The following is a 21,726-nucleotide window of genomic DNA, read 5'->3' on the forward strand; positions in this document are numbered from 1 at the left end:
CGTTGTTGTATTCTTAATTAGAATAGTGATTGCAGTGAGCCCTGGCTTCTGATTGGCTAAAATGTATAACATGCTGTACAGCTCGTGGTAACAATTACGGTTTGATTAAGTTTAGGCCATTGACTGTTAAAAAAATACCGGATATAGCCACATTGACATCACCCACTGGTTTGTGGACCCCTGTCTTGGAACCTCAAGTTCTGACCTTCATCTTGGATTTTTGGAGCCAGAAGTGATGAGAAATGACTAGCTGCTAGCTTGGTTAGCATGGTGCATTTACAGTCTATGGTTAACTGTGATGATGCTAATGCTAACGCTATTTTTGCTAGCGAAAAACAGGCTTAAAACCATTAAAACAAAATGTACTTACTGAAAAACTGAACATCCAACTCATTAGAGGGTCTTTTAGTACACCCAAACGCCAAACAAGACTTTATAGGTGACCAAAATGTTACAATTAACTTTAAAGAACTGAAAACACACTGAAATAGCGACACTACGCCTATATTCTGTGATTCTGGAGTTACGCCTTGGTTAGGTTACCTATCTAACGTAGTTACCGTGGTAGCGACTTGTTAATCACAACGTAGCCACACCCTAAAGCAACCATTTCTGGGGTCTGGGGTTTTGGGAGCTTTATTTTGAAACATCGGGGGTTACCGGGTAAACCGGAAGTCCAGACTTTTACTTTTACCTACCAAAACATTAACTTCTATAATACAGTGGGCAATATTTTTTTCCTAGTATGGCGAAGTCACGACCCGCCCTACTCAGCCTCTGATTGGCTTATCCTGATATTCTTACCCTAACTCTAACGAATCGTACTCCTCATGCCTGACCGCTCTGAACCCAGCAACGAATACTAGCCAATCAGAGGCAGAGTAGGGCGGGTCATGACTTTGCCGTCCTAGGAAAAAACAATCGGCGTACACACAGCAGACTAGCAGCTAAATAGGAAGAGGTAATGCTAGAGTTAGTAAACATTTAAACTCATATTTCCGTGAAAAGTATAAAAAGGGTAGCGTCTTTGCGAAGTTTGTAGAAATTAGTTCGTTATTCCCATCGCTAACTGTTGCAACTGCTCGCTAACTCACTGTCGTTTCTCTTTGGCTGTTTTAAGTTGGTCTAAAATTAGCGCGACTAGCTGGTTAAAAAAACAGTAAATGTGAAGTTTAGCAGAGAAAAATATTAGTAGTTGTCCTCTGCCGCCAGCGCAGATGCCTCGTTTGGAAAAATTAAATGGCAGAAGGACACAAAGGTAAGACTGGGAGTCAGTTAACTTACAGTTGACCTGCAGAGACGCTGACAGAGATGTAACGTTTAAGTCTGCACGGATGTTACGAACTTAGCTTAGACAGCAGGGTTTTAAACAACTGATCTGCTAATTTCATGAACCTCGAAATGTTCTTTCAACTTTTATTGTGTAGATAATGATCACTGTCCTTCCTTCACACAGTAAAACCTTTCTAATGTGATTGTTTATTCCATGCTAGAATTACAAGGAGACAGAAAAATCAGAGAACATGTACAATACAACCTTGTATTGGCTAGTCAGTCACTGTGCTTTGCTGCAATTAGTTTTAATGTGGCTATTGCATTATGAGGAGAAATGGTGTAAGTGACTGATAGCAAAGTAACAGAAAAATTTCAACATCACACTTTACATGCATGGAGGTACCTGGTGCACAGGATTCAAATGTTGCACTTTTCTAATATACATTTGTCCATTTATCTCTCTCTCTGCATTACTCAGACCAAAATTAGATTGGAGATTTGTACAGAGGTTCTGCAGCATCCAGAAGGTCCTGTTCCCATCATGGACGAGTCAAAATGTCCTGATGTTTGGGACGCTGCTTTGCGTCACTCTGACAGGTAACTGCCTGCAGTTACAAAACACTGTGTAAGAGGAGAAGTATGACACAAGTTATTATTGTGAGAGAGTGCTTACTATTGTGAACATCAGGTAAAGCTAGCTACAAAATGGCTGTTAATGAAGTGTAAGCTTTATTTTTGTCACACTGATGAATCCTCATCATGAGACATGTTGGGTAATGCTATGTGTGGCATTGTAAAGCTACACCTCCGATGCCAGCAGAGTGCTTACTATTGTGAACTTGCTATCATGTTACTATTCTTTGCTGCTGACCTTTAGCTCAAAGTATTGCTTAATGTTAATGTTTCCATTCTTTTACAATTGTCTGTTTGAACTGTCTCCTAACAATGCGCTAACACGTCTTTTTTCCTACCATCAGAGCAGCTGATCATTTACCAAGTAGGTGTCCTCCCCAGTCACTTCTACAATGTGCTGGCAGACAAAGATTCCTCAGGTTTCAAGAATCTGGTGGTCACAGCTATGGTGCTCATTTTACTCAATTCCACAGTAAGTTGATGTAACAATAGAAGATGGTAGAAGTTGAGCTACCTCACTGCACTTTAAACAGCTTTTTTGGATACTGTTATGTTAGCAATCAAATTATAGCTGAGGTTATAAAATGTTGGTTATCCTTGCGTGAGACAAGATTTAAACATCCCAATAATTTTTCACCAAAACTTCAGAGATAATTAATCCACCTCGTCGTATAGATTCCTCAAAGTTTTAATATCTTATAGCAGCTTTTTTTGCTGTCTGTGTACACTGTATGTTAGGAACAGCAATTTATTCATAAAAGTATAAACTTTTATCACTGTGTAGAGCTTTTCCACAGTCACGATCTTCTTTCCATTATATGAAATTTGTAATTGTACATGAACAAAGTACAACAGTAGTTTCCACAGATAATTGTCCCAATTATGATAAACTACTGTCATAACTGCCACACAGTAAAATACAGGTAGCAATTTACTTAATCATTGATGATGTGTGTATGCAGATAAATTTCCTAATTATGATAGAGACATGTGGGGGAATACTTTTCAATGATTAAGTTCATTGTTTATTTTATCGTATGACATCATATTTCATTTATGATTGCTGGTATAGTTGACAGAATGACCTTTACAAGGTCAGGGCAGTCTGACATATCAAGTTTTATTGCCTGTACACACTTTGAATTTTGAACCTGAGAAATTGTAAACATCTTTTACAACATTCAGTTTATTCTAAGAAAAGAGATATTTTATATGCAGGTTGACTTTTAAATTAACAAAAGGCCTGTTCACTACCAACAGCTCTGAATATTCGTATGTTGTGTTTCATGAAGGTCATCATGTCTAATTTTCTCTTTTTCCTCATATGCAATTTTTCTTCCTCTCTTTCTCTTTCCCAGTTGAAAAGTCTCGACCAGTACATTTGCAATCAGATGTATGTTAGCTGGAGGAAGACGCTAACTGAGAGCCTCCACACAGCGTACTTCCAGGGCAGAGTCTATTACACACTTAATGTACTCAGAGAGGACATAGATAACCCGTAAGTCTTCCTCTTCTTCTATTTTTGTGTTTGTTTCAGAATATAAACAATAATCTATAAGTCGTCAACACCTTCTTCTACTTCTTCTTCTTCTTCTTTCTCTTCCTCTTCTATTTTTGTGTTTGTTTCAGAATATAAACAATAATCTATAAGTCGTCAACACCTTCTTCTACTTCTTCTTCTTCTTCTTCTTTCTCTTCCTCTTCTATTTTTGTGTTTGTTTCAGAATATAAACAATAACCCATAAGTTGTCATCATCTTCTTCTACTTCTTCTTCTTCTTCTTTTTCTTCCTCTTCTTTTTTGTGTTTGTTTCAGAATATAAACACAGATACCATTTCAATTCATCAGCAGTTTACATATTTGTAACTATATTAAAAGTAAGAATTTGTATCATATCATGTGGCTATTTGAATATTAAATACGGTCAATTAAATTCTTTGTGTTTGTTTCTGTCTGACTTGCAGAGACCAGCGAATCAGTCAGGATACAGAGAGGTTGTGTAAGCAGATGAGCACCATGGCCAGTCGTCTGATCGTGTCACCGTTCACACTGACTTACTACACCTACCAATGCTTTCACAGGTGAGTTTGCAGAGTATCGTGGCAACATGTGACACGCTTTCATACATCACGATCATACAAGTATTTACAAACACACTCAGAAGTTGCTGCATTATCAGAGACGTGCGTGATATTCTCTTATGATGAGTATTATATTATTTGAGCTTGAGGAAAGCACATAAAGGTAAATTGAGACATTTGTCAAAAATGATCAGCGTCCCCCTTTTACATATAATTTTCAGCACTACCCATTACCCACTACCTTCTTGTCATTGCCTTAATGTGTTATTTCAAAGCATTTCTATGCCTTATATGGATCACTTTGTGTTTGAAATGTGGTATATACGTAAATGACGTTACCTTACTTTGCAGCACTGGCTGGATCGGCCCTGTGAGTATCTTTGGCTACTTTGTGATTGGGACCATTTCCAACAAAATGCTTATGGGGCCAATTGTGTCGACTCTGTTTGAGCAAGAAAAACTGGAAGGAGACTTCAGGTATGTTCAATATATGTACATAGTGTATAGACATCACTGTGTCTGTGTAAATAACAATTTGTGCTGACAGACGAGAACAGCTGGATTGATTTTAAATGGCCAGTCGACATGTGTTTCCTCTGAACTTTAACACAGTGGTTGAGTGCTTTGCCAGCTTTATTTGATAGAAGTAATTCCAGTGTTTGCTGTCAAGGAAACCAGTCTTTTGTTAAGAGGAAGTATCTGTTGACCTAGCCCAGTTCTTTTTGCCCTTCAGGAAATAACACAGGATATGCGTCAGCTATGAAAGTCTTTTCCTGAAGGAGAAATGTAATTGAATCTGTCACAAGATGAAAAATTTTGGTGTTGGCTGAAGGATTTTGTGTTGAAGGGGAAACAATTGAAAGCTCAAGTGTTGATTTAAGGTGAAAAAAAAAACCAAAAAACTTTTACAGAAGCAAAATGGTTTTGTATCTGCAGATTCAAGCACATGCAGATCCGTGTCAACGCAGAGTCTGCAGCTTTTTACAGGTGAGGCACAAGCACATCATTTAAAGAACTGGATCAACATTTTGTCATGTATTTTATTGTGTTCTGGTTTCATGTCTGCAAATGCAAAGGAAAATATACTGACATTGCCAGAAGGTTTAGACAATCATAGAACTTACACAGAAACTCTACTTTCCCATGTTTAAAAAAGAAAGTAGGGTATCTGGCACTATCTCAAAGTTCCTGAACAAACAATTCCCATCGATCTTTGATTTAAAGCAGGTTGTAACAAATTCTGCCATCTGTGTTTGTAGATCTGGTAAAGTGGAACACATGAGGACTGACAGAAGACTGCAGGCTCTGCTGCAAACTCAAAAGAATCTAATAAACAAAGAGCTCTGGCTTTATAGTAAGAACAACACACACACACACACACACGCATGTCACATTGATTAAACTTGTAGAGTTAACCTCTGACCTCTCCTCTCTCAGTTGGGGTGAATACTTTTGACTACCTCGGAGGTTTCCTCAGTTACATTATAATCGCCATCCCCATCTTCACTGGTATCTATGATGATCTTACTCCTGGCGAACTCAGCGCACTTATCAGCAAGGTAGGCATGTCGCACTACTTTCTGTTTTGTGCTTTTTTTTCTACTTCTTCCATTTCTCAGAACTTGCATTTCTTGAGAAATTCAAGAAAAAAAAGATAATGTTTGATTTGTGTATAGTCAGTAGAAGTGTGAATGTTGCCTCAGTCCCATTTATATGTCCCCAAAGGGCAACTAGTGCATATATGTGTATAGTATAAAGTACACAAATTCAAACTATTCATAAATCATGAATAAAAATATAAATTTATATCATGAATAGGTATATAATACACAAAGTGTAGTTGAGAGATGGCAGAGGGTATGAATGTGTGTTAATTTACCCACTAGGTGGCAGTAAAAGCTTTCGCTCCTGATAAAATAACTCATGCTGAGTTCAAATGTCTGTTGTTCGACAGAGATCTGACCTCTGAATGTCTGAGGAAGTATTATAGTAGCTTCATACTTTCACGTAGACAAGCATATTAAAGTATCACCTTTGCCCAGTATTAAATTCCTCTTGTCTCTCTTTCATGTTGTTCTCCAATGTGCCTTGTTGCTGCTGCTGTGACCTCTCATTCTTCTTGTAATAACCTTTCACTCTGTACTCTTGATTCTCCCTCTCCTCGTTCATATTCAGAACGCCTTTGTGTGCATCTATTTGATAAATGGCTTCTCGCAGCTAATAGACCTGTCGACCACTCTGTCAGATGTTGCTGGATACACCCACAGGTATCATACAGCATACTTAAATTCACCTTATGTAGGACAGATGATGACAGCAGCGTTTGTGCATGCCATCCAGCTTTCTTTCACCAAATCTGTGTGTGTGCGTTTGTGTGTGTGTTTTGGTCAGGATCGGAGAGCTGAGGGAGGTGATGGATGACATCCTACACAAGCAGTGCGACTACGACCCGGCTTCGGGGGAATGTTACGACTTTGACAGGTTTGTGTGAGCACTTTCACATCATTCTCTGCTAAAAAAAAAAAAGTAAAATGAAGAGAATTTAAGCGTCAGGCTGCATGTTAAGAGAATGCAAACGTGGCTGAAATTAGATTAAACTTGTGCAGGAATGAGAACACAACAAAAAAAACATGTATTTCATCTTTCCACACAGTGACTTCAATGTGCACGCAGGCCCTGCGGATACTGCCTTCATCCTGGACCATCTTTCATACAAATCTCCTTATTCAGACGAGCTGCTGGTGGAGGATCTGAGTCTGAAAATCAGTCAGGGAACACATCTGCTGGTGGTGGGGAACACAGGGACCGGCAAGACGTCTCTCCTGAGGGTCCTCAACCGGCTCTGGGAGGCACACAGCGGTGAGAGGGCAAAAAAAGGATGGAGGGCCAAATGTTTCAGCTTGATTGAATGACTAATATTAGTTCACAGATGAAATCGTGACCAGTTTAGTACACAATAAATATCCCTGAATTGAATATTTGTATGTATTTTTTAAAAAAAAGTGGAAAGATGTGCACATCCTAAATTCTTTTCAGTTGCTGATCAGTAGATATGTATAAAAAATGACAAATGTCTCTAATACTGAGAGCCTCCCATTAATCTTTGTAAGATATGGGACACATCAGTAGCTTCATAACAACTGTCTGCTTCTGTCTGTTTTGTATTTTTTTTCCCCTCAGGTTTTGTCCAGATGACAACATGTTTTGGGCCCAGAGGAACCCTCTTCCTGCCACAAAAACCATATCTGACAGATGGCACACTTCGCGAACAGGTCACTCTCTTCTTTCATGTTGCTTTTCTTCAAGGGTTGTTTCTCTATAGAGCCTGTAACTTGTCTAATAATAAGTATACATGTATAGGTAATATACTAATCTACCAAAATAATAAAAGACTAAACGATGATTTGACTGGGACTCTCCTCTTCCAACAGGTGATCTACCCACTGAAGGATATTTACCCTGCATCAGGTATCGAGTTTCACTGTCACCCAACAGTTAACTGTATGAATAAAAGCACAAAAAAGCATGTAGCAAATAAACACAATGTATGTCATGTGGACCACCATCAGTTTAGCCAACATGTTGAAGAGTGTGGACTTCTGGATTCATTTGGACTCCTAGAGCAATTAAATGTCCAACAGGCAACTTCAAGAAATACTATATTTTTAAAGGTTTCCTTAAAACACTGTATTGTTTGATTAAAGCAGTTCTAGCACAGCAGCTTTTTTGTTGCCTAAGAAATAATTTTGAAGTTTATATAATCTTGTAAAAATGACGATGGATACAGCAGATTAATGCTGTAATGAAGTGAATGAATACAGAGCAACATTTATAATAAAAATTTAACTTGAGTCTTGGTTTTCACTTGTAGCTTTGTGTTGATCCTGCCCCATAAATTCACTGGAGTAATTGAATACTGATTTTTTTTTTTTTTCAGGGTCAGTGGACGATGACAGAATTGTTAAGTTCCTGGAGTTAGCTGGGGTGGTGAGTGATATTTCTCCTACAGTCTGCTGTATTAAACTAAAATCCTTATTTGTTTTAGCGCTGTGTCTGTTCATGATTCATTAACTGAATTTTAAATTTGAACAATTGTTCTTGAATCGAACTGGATATCTGTGTTCCAGTCCAGTATCCTGAAGCGGACAGGTGGGCTGGATGAAAAAGTGGATTGGAACTGGTGAGAGCAAATGCGAGAATAATACACAATAAATATTTGTGTTATGTGTTGCTGTGCAGTGGTCACAGTGACACATCACTTCTTCAAATGTGCCACAAAATGATGCAGAATCTGATCTAGTTTTTCTCTGCAGGTACGATGTTCTGTCTCCAGGAGAAATGCAGCGTCTCTGCTTTGCACGACTCTTCTACCTGCAGCCCAAATATGCAGGTATGTTGCTCTAATGCTCTGCTAAGTATTCATGAAAGCCTCTCAGGAATAAAGACCTTTAACAATTCTGAGACTGTACTTTCAGAGGAGCTGCGGCTGCCCAGAATTTTTGAATTAATGAACAGGTAAAAGAATAAATTTAGCTTTGGTGGTAAAACATGTAAATGTCTGTGTTTTGTCCTCTTGTGTTAGAGGTGACGACCGCTTTCTTGAATGGATTGCTTTTGTTTTTATTTCTTTGCAGTGTTGGACGAGGCCACCAGCGCTTTGACTGAGGAGGCAGAGGCACAGCTGTACCGAACATGTAAACAACTCGGCATGACTTTGGTCAGTCTGGGACACCGTAGCAGCTTGGAAAAGGTAAGCTGAATACACGCAAACTAAACCTCCCTGACCACCATGGAATTCAAAAAATGGCCATTTGGCACCAAAAGATCCAACAACTAGCAGAATTAAAATAATCAAGAAATTTGGCAATTACACTTGTTTATCATTTTTGATGTGTATATGTGTGTGTATAATTATAATTTCTGTAAATGCCCTGTTCTGCTAAATGCTAAGAAATTATCATATTCAGGGAACCTCAGTGAACCTTTTTGTCAGTGCATCAGTTGGTCAATAATTATCTGATTTCTGTATCTTGCTTTATGTTTAACACTCCTCCTCCTCTTGCTGATAAGATGTTCTCTAAGCTGCTTAAATCTGTCAAGGTATTAACTCTGTTTATTTTTCTGTTTCGCGCAGTACCATGATGTCCAGCTGAAACTCTGTGGAGGAGGCCGATGGGAGTTAACTAAGTTAAAAGACGCCAGCGGGAGCCTCAATCTCAGAGAAGAAGCCACAACATCTCTTTGAAATCTTGGACTCGGAGGTAGTGTCAGTGTGGGAGAAGACAGAAAACACTCGATTCCTAAATAACTAACTGCTCCAGTTGAGGTGATAAACTCCACACGTCCAGTCTGAATGTATTTATGTTGTTTATATCCACTGGCCTTTCAAGATGATAACATTTTTCAAAAGCTTGCTTGGTTAAATAAGAGTTTAAGAAAACTGGTGGAAGCTCAACTCTGTTTCTAAAAAAATGATTGATGGTCTGGAGGAAGCCTGTGGGTCAGGAAGCAGAGCTCAACTAAAATGTTGTGGACATGAAGACTTTGCCAAATGAACGGTTTGGATAATTATGTAATTGTGAGTATGAATTCAACAATCATGAAAACAAATCGGGAAAGAGAAAAGACACTTTAGATTCAGAAAAGCAGGGCCTTAAGTGGGTGAAAACTTGTTTATTCCGTTATGTTTACAATCACTATATTGGTTATTAGTTGCACTGTAATAAAAATATATAATGTTCTCAGCTCTTTGTAACTGCTATCAAAAGCAGAGTACTTCTGTGGATTATAGGTACGATTTTTAAGACTTGTTTACCTGATTTTATACTTACAAGTACAATAAGTACAATAAAAACAAAACATACATGGGCTTTAAACTCATTTTTGCTACAGCAGCACATATCTGGTTAAAGAAACGAATGTCTGTGTGCAGTCAAATAGTTCAGGTTTCAGGAAACACATCATCGGGGTTGTTGTTTACTACAGAGATCATTGTGACCTTGGATGATCTCTTGTACTGCCGCAGGATCATCCAGTGTGCTGAGGTCACCCAACCCGTTCAAGTCGTGCTCCACCACCTTCCGCAGCACCCGGCGCATTATCTTGCCTGAGCGTGTCTTTGGCAGACGCTGCACAAACTGTGGGAATGACCAAAAAATGTAAAGATTTTAAGTACAAGATAGTCTGAAATGTCTTTTTGCAGTTTGAAGTCAGTGGAACTGAATTACCTGGATGTAGTCCGGAGAGGCAAACTTGGCGATCTTTTTGTTTACCGTGTTGTTAATCTGTGCGGACACGTCCGCCTCTTGGATATCCACATCCGTTTTTAGCACCACAAAGGCATACACACCTATAAAAGCAAAGAGAGAGGAAACTCTCTTTACTCTCTTTGTCAGCGGACATTTTCAATTTTAAGCCATTCATAATGTGGGGTGCACATTTTTTGACTGAATTACACCGAGAAAGATTCATGCTCACCTTCTCCTTTGATGGAATGTGAGTAGCCTATAACAGCAGATTCAGCCACTGCAGAACATTGATTCTGTTACAGAAATAACAATCAGGATCATGATTAAAGGTTAAACTGCTTGACCTTTGGAAAATAGTAGCTAAAAGACATATATAAACGGCTAAACATTGGTGGAAAGGATCAAAAAACCTTTAAAACCTTTTAAACTGTAAAAGATGTCATCCTGTGAATACTCAAAGACATTAAAATAACTTAATGTCTTAACCTTATCTTACCACTACATCTTCTATCTCCGCCGTGCCAACCCTGTGACCGCTCACATTGATGACATCATCAAGGCGACCAGTGATCTGGTAATACCCCTCCTTTGAGCGATAGGCGCCATCTCCAGTAAAGAAGTAACCTATGAGGACAGAGAAAGAAGGATTTAGTGATTGTGACCTTACAATAAAGAACTAACAGTCCACCAGAGAAATGAAGAAGCACCAGAAAAACAGACATTTTGTTCTTGAACAGGTTGGACTTTACCAGGGTACAGCTGGCAGTAGGTCTCCATGAATCTCTGGTGGTTGTTATGAATGGTTCGGGCCATACCAGGCCAAGGCTTAGCTATACACAGAGCTCCAGATGTGTCATTGGAAGTCAACACTTTCCCCTGAAGAAAACATCAATAAAAGACAAAAAAAAATTAACAACACAAGAAGAATTTGAAAATAATCTATACCATTACTACAAATAATACTCCACTAAGAGTTTAAGTGTTATTAAAAATTGTACTAATGTGACTTCATATTATTCAATGTATAATTTCCGGCATCAGTGTACTTGATGATTAATGAGAGAAACTAGAGGACACTGATACAAAAGGAAAACAGGCACATTTGCAGTGTTCTAGATGCCTCATTAAACCCGTTTGTTGTGGCTCTCAAAATGCTGCGTGTGTGTTTGTGTTGAGAGGGAGGAAGGGATCAGTTGAGAGACAGCACTCCCAACTGTCTACACAATCTGTGCATATCAAGAGGAAAAGCAACCGCAATAGCCACAAAGTGGTACGACAGATTTTTAATAGGGTGTTTGACACGCACAGAGTGGGACTGATGGGTGGGAGCAGGGTGGGTATCAAAAGTGACACAGCTGGTGAGTATTTTCATAATCCAAATCTGACCCTCCATCCGGGCCGTTCCCAGCCATCTAACATTTTCAGGCACGCAACGCACACACACACACATACACACGCACACTCGCCGGGATGAGCCCCACACCTCACTGTCCATGAGCACTGGCTTAATGCCAAAGAAGGGTCTCATAGCCATTCCTGGGACAATCTCTGCGTCGGGGTCTGATGGCCTTGGGGCGATGCAGATGCCACCTGTCTCTGAGAACACAGAACAAAGCGAAGCAGATTATCAGGCTTGTGTTAATCTATATTTTCCATACTGACAACACATCCTATGAAAAGAACAAAACCAACAATGTGTTAGGCATAATTTTCTCAATTTCACTTTTTTTCTGACCTCCCTGCTTTGTCTGTGGCACTCAGCTCCAAGCCCATAGGTTTCTCCTGAAGATGTAAGTCTTTAAAAACAAGTCACAAATGTATAGTTTCCTATTTTTAAAAAGCCAAAATAACTTCCTAACACAGCTAGGCACTGTAATAGTAGATACTAGAATAAATAGTGGATTTATTAGGGACTGTTTTCATCAGCGTATGAATACACATTCGGTGCTCTAGTGAGTATTTCCGGTAGCAGGACGGTGTATGTGGCATTGACTCAAAATACACTATAGTTTATGTGTTCATGGTAATGAAAGAGCATGTCATCTAGTGCAACCTGTGTGGTTTGTTAATGTGTTTTTAATAGATTTTGAACAATAACAGAGGTCTATGGCACAGAGGAATAAAATATATGCGACTCTGGCTACAGGAAATACTTATTAGTATCAATTCATTGTTGGTTTTGGTCTTTTCATTGGATTTTTGATAAGAAAAATATTGAATATCATCAGACTTACCATTTAAACACAAAGACAATTATTTGCAATTGAAGAAAGTTAGCTAGTAAATAGAAATAGTCTGATAAGGATTTAAAAGATGTTTCATTCATATATGCAGTTTCATAGTGCTAACACCCACAACAAAGACAAAGAACTGCTGTGTTAGGAAAATACAGATTTAGAGTAACCCCAACAAGTTTAAACTGCTAAAACACAGCACCGAAGATGCAGTGAAGCAGAGTGGAAACTAGTGAAATGAAAAATGAAAGGGACAGAGGAGAGAGTAAATGACAGAGCCAACTAACAGCTAGTTTAAGCCCTTCTCATTGCTACAGATGTAGATTGTGGAATTACAGCCATACTAAGTAAATTAAATGCAATTAGGTTTGCCTGGACGTCATGGACTGCTAATCCTCCTGGTGGTGTTGATGGTAACAGTGGAAGGAAGCAGCAGAGGGGACCCGTTTTTAAATAGGACACAACAGATGATCCCACAATAGCATTAGTAACTGGCATCTCATTGAAATCAACTGTAGTTAACTGTGACACTTTTGGAGTAAAATCCCATCCCCCCAAAAAATCATCAACACATTTCGGAGGAGCCTTTTCCAAACTTTTTAATGTTTTAAAAATGTTAAAGGAATGGTTAGACATTTGGAAAATATGCTTACTCATTTTCTTGGCGAGAGTTTAATGAGAAGATCGATACCACACTCATATCGGTTCAGTATGAAGCTACAGCCAGCAGCTGGTTAGCTTAGCTTAGCATAGACTGGAAACTGGGAAACAGCTAGCCTGGCTCCTAGCTTGGATTTTGTTACCTTAGTTGGTTTATTATTTTGTTGGATGGAGGAAAAATATTCTCTAGAAAAAGAAGTTTAAATAGGATGAAGGTTTTGACAATATTTACTTTTGTTTTGTAATTAGTATCTTTGCTAAGCTAAGCTAACCCAACTGCTGGCTGTAGCTTTATATAGCGCACAGTTGTGAGAATGAATGTATTTCCCCAAATGTCAAACTATTCCTTTAAATTAATGCTTAAAAGTAAGAATTTACATGTAAATACTAAGATACTGTATATTAAATACATTTTTATTTTCCTTAATTCTTGCTGTTAGATGCCACAAAGCTTTTCAACCTCGTGTCCTCCTGCATCCTCTCACTTCTCTGGTCCTGTATGATCTAACATCAAGGCCGTATGCCAACAGCGGATCAAAATCTAATTTCCTCTTTAAACAGGCTACTTGCTCCCAGATCAACTAAATGGCAATTATGAATAATGCCACTTAGTCCTAATTGGAAACACTGGTCCAGGAAAATAACATAACATAATAACATAATCCTTTTTACTGAAGTAGGGTATTTGGGTCATATCTGTGTCCGTAATTCTCAAGCTCATGATGCTCTGATGTTTAATTATCGTCAATTAATTATAGATATTTGCCATTTGTATGGTAATTAACAAAGCTTTGCCCCATTTGGTCATTACTCAATCTAATTTGGAAGGACTGAGGGTGAAACACATCGTGTCAGTCGGGTCCTGTTTTCATCCGTAAATTTGATTTTATTAGCAAAATCAGCTGATTTCAAACATGTTGTCATTATGTCCGATCATAAGCTACTTTGGTAGCGGAATAGGACATTTCTGGTGTGTCGCACCTACTGCAATTACTGTAATTATGGTATTTACACGATGAAGTCAGTATAGTTTACAGTATATAGTTTCTTTTTCACTCTGATATTATGTGACATAATTATAGAGCAGACAATATTATGATAACTCTAAAACTGTTTTTACAAATACAATTATATTTTCTATTTTTCTGTATGGAGACAAATCCAGGAAAACATTTTCATTTTGCTTTGGTAAGAGGTAGTCTTTCTAGAAACTACACCAAAGAGACTCATCTGACAGGAGGGAGTAGATAAAGTCTCTCCAGACGTCCATGATCCATTTTGTGACGTGGCTCTTTTGGCAGATATAATTATGATCTGCGGTCAAAACTGGCTTGTGTGGGCCAATTTTGAGAGACAAGGGAAATAGGGAGAAGTTATTGTTATCTCTACATGGTGTTGACTGTTATTCAATTTTAAGGACAAAGAGGTTAACTCTGAGATTTAGTTCCTGCCTCTAGTTTACTGTACCGCTCCTGAAATCGGACGTTGAACTCTGAGAGGAAAACATCTGGTCTGATGTGAGAGTCCAGAGGGGATTGAAAATTTCCCTCTCCTTATGCATGTGTTTATGTATGTGTGTGTGTGTTTAAGAGAGAGAAAAGAGTGTACACACCCATGTACTATAGTATTGCGTATGTGTGTACACACAGGCACACACGCACACACAAACACATTCATGATGTTATGTAACTGTTATTGTTGGAGGGACGGAGCTGACTGCTCTCCCCTTTAAGACTGATGGATGGGCCTGCATACGTGGCTAAGTTGCAGGAAGAGTTCGTGAACTTAAATGCCATTTGTGGAGGGACTGTGATTGTGCAAACAACTGGTGGAATACTATTTTTATTATTGTTATTGTTATACTATTGCTAAGACTCACAGCATCAGGAACGAACCCGATTTAATTCTACAAGTTCAAAGTGAGATACAAATTTGATGTGGTTAATTGCTTTTGATATTACAAATTAATTAAAGAACACAGCGCGATCCACTAAGTGTAGGAAAGGCATAAAGTACAGAGAAAACTGTATAACAGTAAAGTAACCATAAACAAACTGTACTGAATAATGAAGGCTGAAGAACTGTTTCAATTCCTCCAACACTGATACAGCTGCCAGCTGCATTGCATAATCTCAAGCATGCAAAATGTAGTCTGATAAAAATGCAACAGTTGTAATACTGAACAGTTCAACTTTAAGCATTAAACACAGCGTCCCTAAAGTCAAAAACATATTTAACGTGTTTTATGTAGGTGGCATTTAATGATAAAATGTTAGTCATTTAAAGACAGGGTTAGTAAAAAACATCAGATGACTGTGATGTGACAAATGGCCCAACTGGTTTTTATGCTGATGTGTTCATTGATCCATTGACTAATTCTTTCAGCATTAATGTGAACCAACTGTGAAACCAAGACTGTGGTTTGAATATTGGCAAGCTTATGAACTTAATCTCTGCTGTTTTGAACAGACAGCTGGATATAGTTTGTTTTTGGACAGTATAGGTGGCAGTAGTGTCCGTTCAAAGTCAGAAAAGGACACTTTAGATTTACATTTTAGGAAATCAAACATGAAAATCTAATCAAGTCTCAGAACCAGTTGCCATTTTGATGACAATGTATTTTTAGTCACGCTAGCAGCATGGCTCTAGGGATGACAATGTTGGTCTGTCAGTTCAGGTCCACCACTTTGGTCCAGGTTGAAATATCTCAACAACTACTGGATGGATTGCTACAAAGTTGAGTACAGACATTCATGGTTCCCAGAGGATGAACCCTAATGCTACCAGCAGTTTGACATTTTAGATTTTTAGTGAAATGTCTACACAACTATTGGATGGTTTGACATGTAATTTGATACATTCACCTCAGGATTGATTAAATGATCCCTTAACTTTTCATCTAGTGCCAACATCAGGTCAAAATGTTAATATGTCCAATACTTTGGTTTATGAACAAATACTTGCAAAACTAATGACATTTCCGTCAGCCTCAGCTGTACTACTTAGCGCTCAGTGCTAATTAGCAAATGTTAGCATGCTAACATGCTAAGATGCTGTGCATGTTAAATATTATACCTGCAAGCACCGCTGTGTCTAAGTACAGCCTCACAGAATCAGGCTTAGTCTCATTTTGTTAGTATAGCTAACAAATTTCATACTTAAATGTATTCACAGTTACCTGTTTGCCACCATGTGTCCACCACAGGGCAGCGCCCGTCCCCAACCACTCTATGGTACCACTCCCAGGCTTCAGTGTTGATGGGCTCACCCACTACAGAAAGACAAGGACTGTTTAAGTCATTTAGAGTAACCATATATTGTTTTTGTGTACTTATGTTGGTCAAATATGTAATTTATTTTCCATGAAAATTTGTTAAATTGGTGAAAATCAAGCAGTTAAGGTGTTCCTATTGAAAGGCATTTGTGTACATTCTTTATGTTAAGTTTTTTGTGTTATCATTCCACATTGAAGTGGAACAGGTGTGTACGTCAGTGATCTCCTTGCAGTGTGCTGGACTTTGCTCTGGATATTGAGGATTACTGAAGCGCCAGTCATACCAGCCTAGCTTGAATCAACACGTGTTTGTGCTTAGAGGAAAGGAATTCCTCCTCCACTGCAGGACACAAACACTGTTCATGGTCAGTGTAGTTTTACATGTGGCTTTACACTGTGTGTGTGTGTGTGTGTGTTTACATACTGTATTTGATGAGGCAGCTGGTTTAAATGACACATTGACTTAAATACATGAAGTGAGGGTGACATAATATCATCAGCTTTACAATTTGATCAACCAATTACCAACACTACACAAATAGAAACTTGGCTACAAAAAATTTTTCCCTCAATAGTGAGACCTTGTGCACATAATAGTATTTTTAGGTATCACGTTTGGCGTACCAGAGCCCAGAGTTTTGAGGGTGGAGCGGTCGTATTTGTGCACCCACTGGTCTCCATACTTCAACAACAGGCGGATGGCTGTGGGAGCCCCGTAAAACTGATTAATCTTAAGTCTCTGAACCGTCTCCCAGTACCTTCCTGTGAACGACAAAGGATGTCCATGTTAGCAGGTACTGAGTAGATACTGAACATCAGAATCAAAAACTGGCGATCAGGTTGAAATAAACGCCTGAGGACTGTTTCAACCCTGACTAGTGTTGTTAAGGACAGATTCCTCTCGACAATAACAAGGTGACACATACGATGACTGTGGTCTGGATGCCTGTCTTTACAGAATGTCCTAATTTTAACAGAAGGTATTTTCAAGTCCAAGTTCAACTGCAACCAGTTATTCATAGACAGAGACACAAGCATGCAGAGCTGCTGGCAAAGGACAGGAATACTCAGAGGACATGTGCCAACACACTTTACAAAGGATATAAAATTATATATTAAATAACATAAAAATGTAATTTCAACAACAAACTAAGACCAATTTAAAAGGCCCTGAGCTGTATATATGACACATAAACACTGTTCTTGCAAGATAAGTTGGTTTCTTTACTTAAATCTGTTTTGTGCTCATTTTAATTCAGACAGTGCTTCATGTTTTTGCATTTCCATTAAATCTATTTTTTTATCTTTAGAATGAATCAAACTTCAATGATTTTGCAGATCATGAGAAAAGCGGGCGCTGTCATTCATACCTGGGTCAGGGTAAATGGGAGTGCTCTCAAACAGGACAGTGGTCCCTCCGTTGGCCAGAGGCCCATAGACACTGTAACTGTGTCCTGTTATCCAGCCGATATCTGCCACACAGCCGAATACATCTCCATCATGGTAGCTGAAGACATACTGGAGATAAGAAGGAGGGATGATTGGATAAAAAGAGAAAAAACTTAGAAAAGATACAGTATTTTGTTCACTTTATATATTAATATACCTTGAGCTCACTACATTACATAAATACACTCTGCTAAAATCCAAACACTGTTTTTTGTAATCTGCTGTGAACAGGATGAGATTTCCTCTACAGATGGTCAGTCGCAGGATTATGGATCACATTTTGGCCATCCAGGGCCTTCGCTGGCATATAGCTTTACAGTGCATGATAAAAAAAATATAAAAGGTTCCATTCTGCACATGTGATAATCCAGGACGTGGTTGATGTTACCCTGTGTGTGAGTGCGGCGTACAGCAGATATCCAGCCTGAGTGTGGACCAGTCCTTTGGGCTTCCCTGTGCTGCCTGATGTATAAAGCAGGAACAAGACGTCCTCGCTGTCCATGACAGCTGGCTCACACACCACGTCCTCCTTCAGCATCTCCTGCACGGCACGGTGACATTTAAAGATCGTTTCTTATTTCAGCAAAGTGATAAGACTACAACTGAACAAATTTTATTGTCAGTGAAGATGTTGATGTTGAAACATCATTGATGCAACACAAGCAAAAAAACTTTTTAAGATGCTAGAAGATAAACAAACATTTTGAAAGAAATATTAGAATTAAGATCAGTGGTGAAACAACTAGTTGAATAGTTGAAAGAGCAATCTCACAAAAAGATCCCTTAGTAGCTGTTTGTGAGCTTTCCATCGTATCACATGATCTTTCTCAGAAGTTAGTTGTCATGGAAGCAAGAGCAACTACTAATGGACCTTATGAAGAGATATCTGTCAACTGATGTCTCCAAGGTCAAGAGTGAACTTCAATTTCAGTGATTAGTTGATTAATCAATTAGTTTATCAACTCAAAATTAATTGCCAACAGGTTTTGATAATTAATTTTATCGAACTAAAAACCAAACATTCAACAAACGTGTTTTAAATTCTTTATTTATCCAGGGGAAAGTGACTTGATGCAGACAAAGCCCTACGTGTTGGCGTTAATACCTTAATCAAGTTCTGATTGGCTTTCTGCTCTCTCACCTCCTCCATGTCGATGTCCCTGGCTGTCATGACGACAGGATTCTCTGTTCTCATGGCAACAAACACCTGCTGTACTGTCGGACAGCTCTCGACCGCCACATCCACTGTCTTCTTCAGCTCGATGACCTTACCCCCTCTGACGCCCTGGTTGACTGTGATGACGGTGTTGGACTGGGCTACAAATATTATATAATAAGAATATCAGACTGCTGAGGTTGACTTTTTTTTTTTATTAAACTTAACTGTTATTGCCAGTTTCACATCCTGCCTTTTAATATAATGTCAAACGTAAATACTCTGATACTGTGTGTAGGAAAATACAGCAGGTAAAAGTATCTCACTCAGCAAACCCTATGTACTTGTAACAGATAAAATTTTAACCTGAGTTTGCGATATATCATAAATACACAACCAAATACAAGGCTATAACACACATTCAGCTTTGTAAAGGGAAAAACCCAAATCAAAAATTTCTGTCCAAGAACACGGTGAGAAGTAAGGAGCCTAATATATCATATAGCCCACAATATCATAATATCATAATATTTCATTTCAGCCATTAAGACACTCCACACCTGCAATCAATCTTCCTGAATCCCACAAGATCAAATAAGATTAAAAATTAACTGCAGTTTGGTGGAAAAAATGTCTGTATGTCAGGATACATCTTATTTATTTAATTTCATATAAAAAAAAATCTGCTGAAAATTCTTAAATCTGCCTTAAACTCAGATCACAGGGAGACAAACTGATAACTGATCTAATTTTTTCTAACCTGTTTTAGTGACCCATCGCATCATAAGCACTACCTTCAAAAAGTACATGTATACTAAAAAGATACAGACTTTAAACAATCAAAAAGAAAGGCATGGCTCGCTTGTAGTGACGAACCCACAGACATTTTTCACCTGTTTCCCCTTTTTTAGTGTCTTTCGGTTCATTGTTTAAGTTTTTCTTAAAGCAGCGTTCATTGATGTTTTTGGCAACTTGGGTGAAACAGGAAAAGCACAACCATCATCACAACATTATATTATTATATTGTTATGGAAACAACAGCCATTTACACATACAGCAAACTTTAACGTTAATTTGGAGTCGTGTTTCTGTATCACTTAACAAATGTGATTCCACCAACTCTTTAGCTTTTAAATGCTCCACTATGTTCACCAGCTAGTTGCTAACTTTGTCTGCGGCTTGGTGCTGGGCAGGTAGTGTACAGTGGCTTTATCAGAGCTTTTTTTTGCTGAAAATGCACAATAGCGATGCTGGTGAGAGCTGTGAGACTGAACCAAAACAATGAGCTGAAAAACGCTCTGTAGAGTTGAGGAGAACTGTAGTCAGGTGATAATTTTTGAGTGTTCAATACTACCCTTTTAACACACAGCCATTTAAAGCCAATGGTTAATATGAAAATATTCACTGGTGATTAATGATTGGTAGCTTTAAATTTTAAAGTTTTGTATTAATTGATGTTATTATTATTAATGCTTAATGTTAGACTGTCAGACAGCATCAACAGGTCAGTCACACTCTCACCGTCTCTGATCCGCTCTGCCAGAGCCTCCGCACTGAACCCTGCAAACACCACATTGTGCGCCGCACCAATACGGGCACAGGCCAACATGGACGCCACAGCCAGAGGACAAGAGGGCATGTAGATGGTGACACAGTCCCCCTTCCTCACACCATGCCGCCTCAACAGGTTGCCCAGGCGACATGTCATCTCTAGTAACTGCCTGCAGAGAGAGATCAATAAACCGCTCTACCTGAGGTGAATGAAAGAGGAAGACACACACACACACACACAGACTAAATTCAACTGGCTGACCTGTAGGTGACCTTGACCTCTGACCCTGGTTCATCTCTCTCCCAGATCAGGGCCACACGCTCGGGACAGGTGTGCACGTGGCGGTCCAGGCAGTTCACTGCATCAGCCCATAAAGAGATCACATATATATTTAAACACACACACATCATCACATATTTGACCACATCATCAACACGATAGCATGGTGCGTTCAAGGTCATACAGTTGTTTGAATAATGATGCCTTCACTGTCTGTGGAGATGTTTTATTTAGAAGTGTTAAAAAAAAAACAAATGGAAAAAACAAGGAAAAACAAGGAAGCAGTGGAAATTGTGCCTGTCTAAAATAAAGGTGATGATCGATGATGATCTGACTGAAATGATCGCAATTTCTTAATTCTAATTATCACATTTATTTCCAAAAATATTATCAGTCAAACCAAGATAACCTTACCGGACACATTCAGCTTTCCTCCTTCAAACCACTTGATCTTGCCTCGGTTCAGATCACAGTCCTGGGCAGTGTGGAAAGGACTGATCCAGCTCAGTCTCTGACGCGCCACCGCGGCCCAGAAGCTGTCAGTGTTGGAGACGGAGAACTCCTGCAGCCCTGCTCGGTCCAAAACCCCGTCAAACCCCGCAGCCTCCGGCATACAAGCCGCTACATTACACCTCCCTCGACCCAAAACATGGAAATACGATCTCAAGATCCGACGACTGAAGAAAGTCATGACGTTCTTTGAAGTGCATCCACAGGACAGCCACATATTGACAGTGAAAATATACAATAAGCTACAACACGAAATTATACACTCTATGCAATTCCGACACTTAAGTTTTAAGCAATTTTAGAAGTCCCCCCAGTTGCAATAAAGTGGAGAACTTGGAAATTCCGTTGAGGGAGGGCTGGAGAAATGATGCGTTT

At 38.9% G+C, this 21,726-nt stretch overlaps 2 protein-coding genes across 4 annotated transcripts; one reads left to right on the forward strand and one right to left on the reverse strand.

Annotated features, from left to right (window-relative positions):
• Window positions 1–940: 940 nt before the first annotated feature.
• Window positions 941–9,852, forward strand: abcd4 (ATP-binding cassette, sub-family D (ALD), member 4). Of its 3 annotated transcripts, none has more exons than XM_044376139.1 (19): window positions 941–961; window positions 1,754–1,872; window positions 2,253–2,380; window positions 3,267–3,406; window positions 3,873–3,989; window positions 4,341–4,466; window positions 4,926–4,976; window positions 5,249–5,343; window positions 5,427–5,548; window positions 6,165–6,256; window positions 6,381–6,470; window positions 6,643–6,848; window positions 7,170–7,261; window positions 7,421–7,457; window positions 7,927–7,976; window positions 8,117–8,169; window positions 8,303–8,379; window positions 8,624–8,739; window positions 9,124–9,852. In XM_044376139.1, exons 2-19 carry the CDS (start codon window positions 1,839–1,841, stop codon window positions 9,232–9,234), a joined length of 1,737 nt encoding a protein of 578 aa, XP_044232074.1. In that variant the 5' UTR covers window positions 941–961; window positions 1,754–1,838; the 3' UTR covers window positions 9,235–9,852. The 3 variants fall into 3 exon arrangements, with proteins under 3 accessions (XP_044232074.1, XP_044232073.1, XP_044232075.1); XM_044376138.1 differs by having other exon boundaries at window positions 950–1,258; XM_044376140.1 differs by lacking the exon at window positions 941–961 and having other exon boundaries at window positions 1,770–1,872; window positions 2,258–2,380.
• LOC122999313 (acetyl-coenzyme A synthetase 2-like, mitochondrial) lies at window positions 9,648–21,685 on the reverse strand. The gene is made up of 14 exons (XM_044376137.1): window positions 21,256–21,685; window positions 20,824–20,920; window positions 20,532–20,731; window positions 18,996–19,171; window positions 18,243–18,395; window positions 17,776–17,923; window positions 17,030–17,167; window positions 16,310–16,402; window positions 11,721–11,833; window positions 10,987–11,113; window positions 10,734–10,861; window positions 10,467–10,530; window positions 10,217–10,338; window positions 9,648–10,126 (listed from the first exon to the last, which is right to left on the reverse strand). Exons 1-14 carry the CDS (start codon window positions 21,566–21,568, stop codon window positions 9,950–9,952), a joined length of 2,049 nt encoding a protein of 682 aa, XP_044232072.1. The 5' UTR covers window positions 21,569–21,685; the 3' UTR covers window positions 9,648–9,949.
• Between the last annotated feature and the right edge of the window lie 41 nt (window positions 21,686–21,726).

The sequence above is a fragment of the Thunnus albacares genome, chromosome 16 (assembly GCF_914725855.1).
Source record: "Thunnus albacares chromosome 16, fThuAlb1.1, whole genome shotgun sequence".
Classification (NCBI taxonomy): Eukaryota; Metazoa; Chordata; class Actinopteri; order Scombriformes; family Scombridae; genus Thunnus; species Thunnus albacares.

Coding starts and splice junctions, on each gene's coding strand:
- abcd4 (XM_044376138.1), top strand. CDS start 1,218: ATGCCTCGTTTGGAAAAATTAAATGGCAGAAGGACACAAAG. Junction 4,977..5,248: donor GAGTCTGCAGCTTTTTACAG/GTGAGGCACAAG, acceptor CTGTGTTTGTAG/ATCTGGTAAAGTGGAACACA. Junction 5,549..6,164: donor TCAGCGCACTTATCAGCAAG/GTAGGCATGTCG, acceptor GTTCATATTCAG/AACGCCTTTGTGTGCATCTA.
- LOC122999313 (XM_044376137.1), bottom strand. CDS start 21,568: ATGTGGCTGTCCTGTGGATGCACTTCAAAGAACGTCATGACTTTCTTC. Junction 18,396..18,995: donor GGGACATCGACATGGAGGAG/GTGAGAGAGCAG, acceptor CGTGCCGTGCAG/GAGATGCTGAAGGAGGACGT. Junction 10,339..10,466: donor ACATTCCATCAAAGGAGAAG/GTGAGCATGAAT, acceptor TTGCTTTTATAG/GTGTGTATGCCTTTGTGGTG.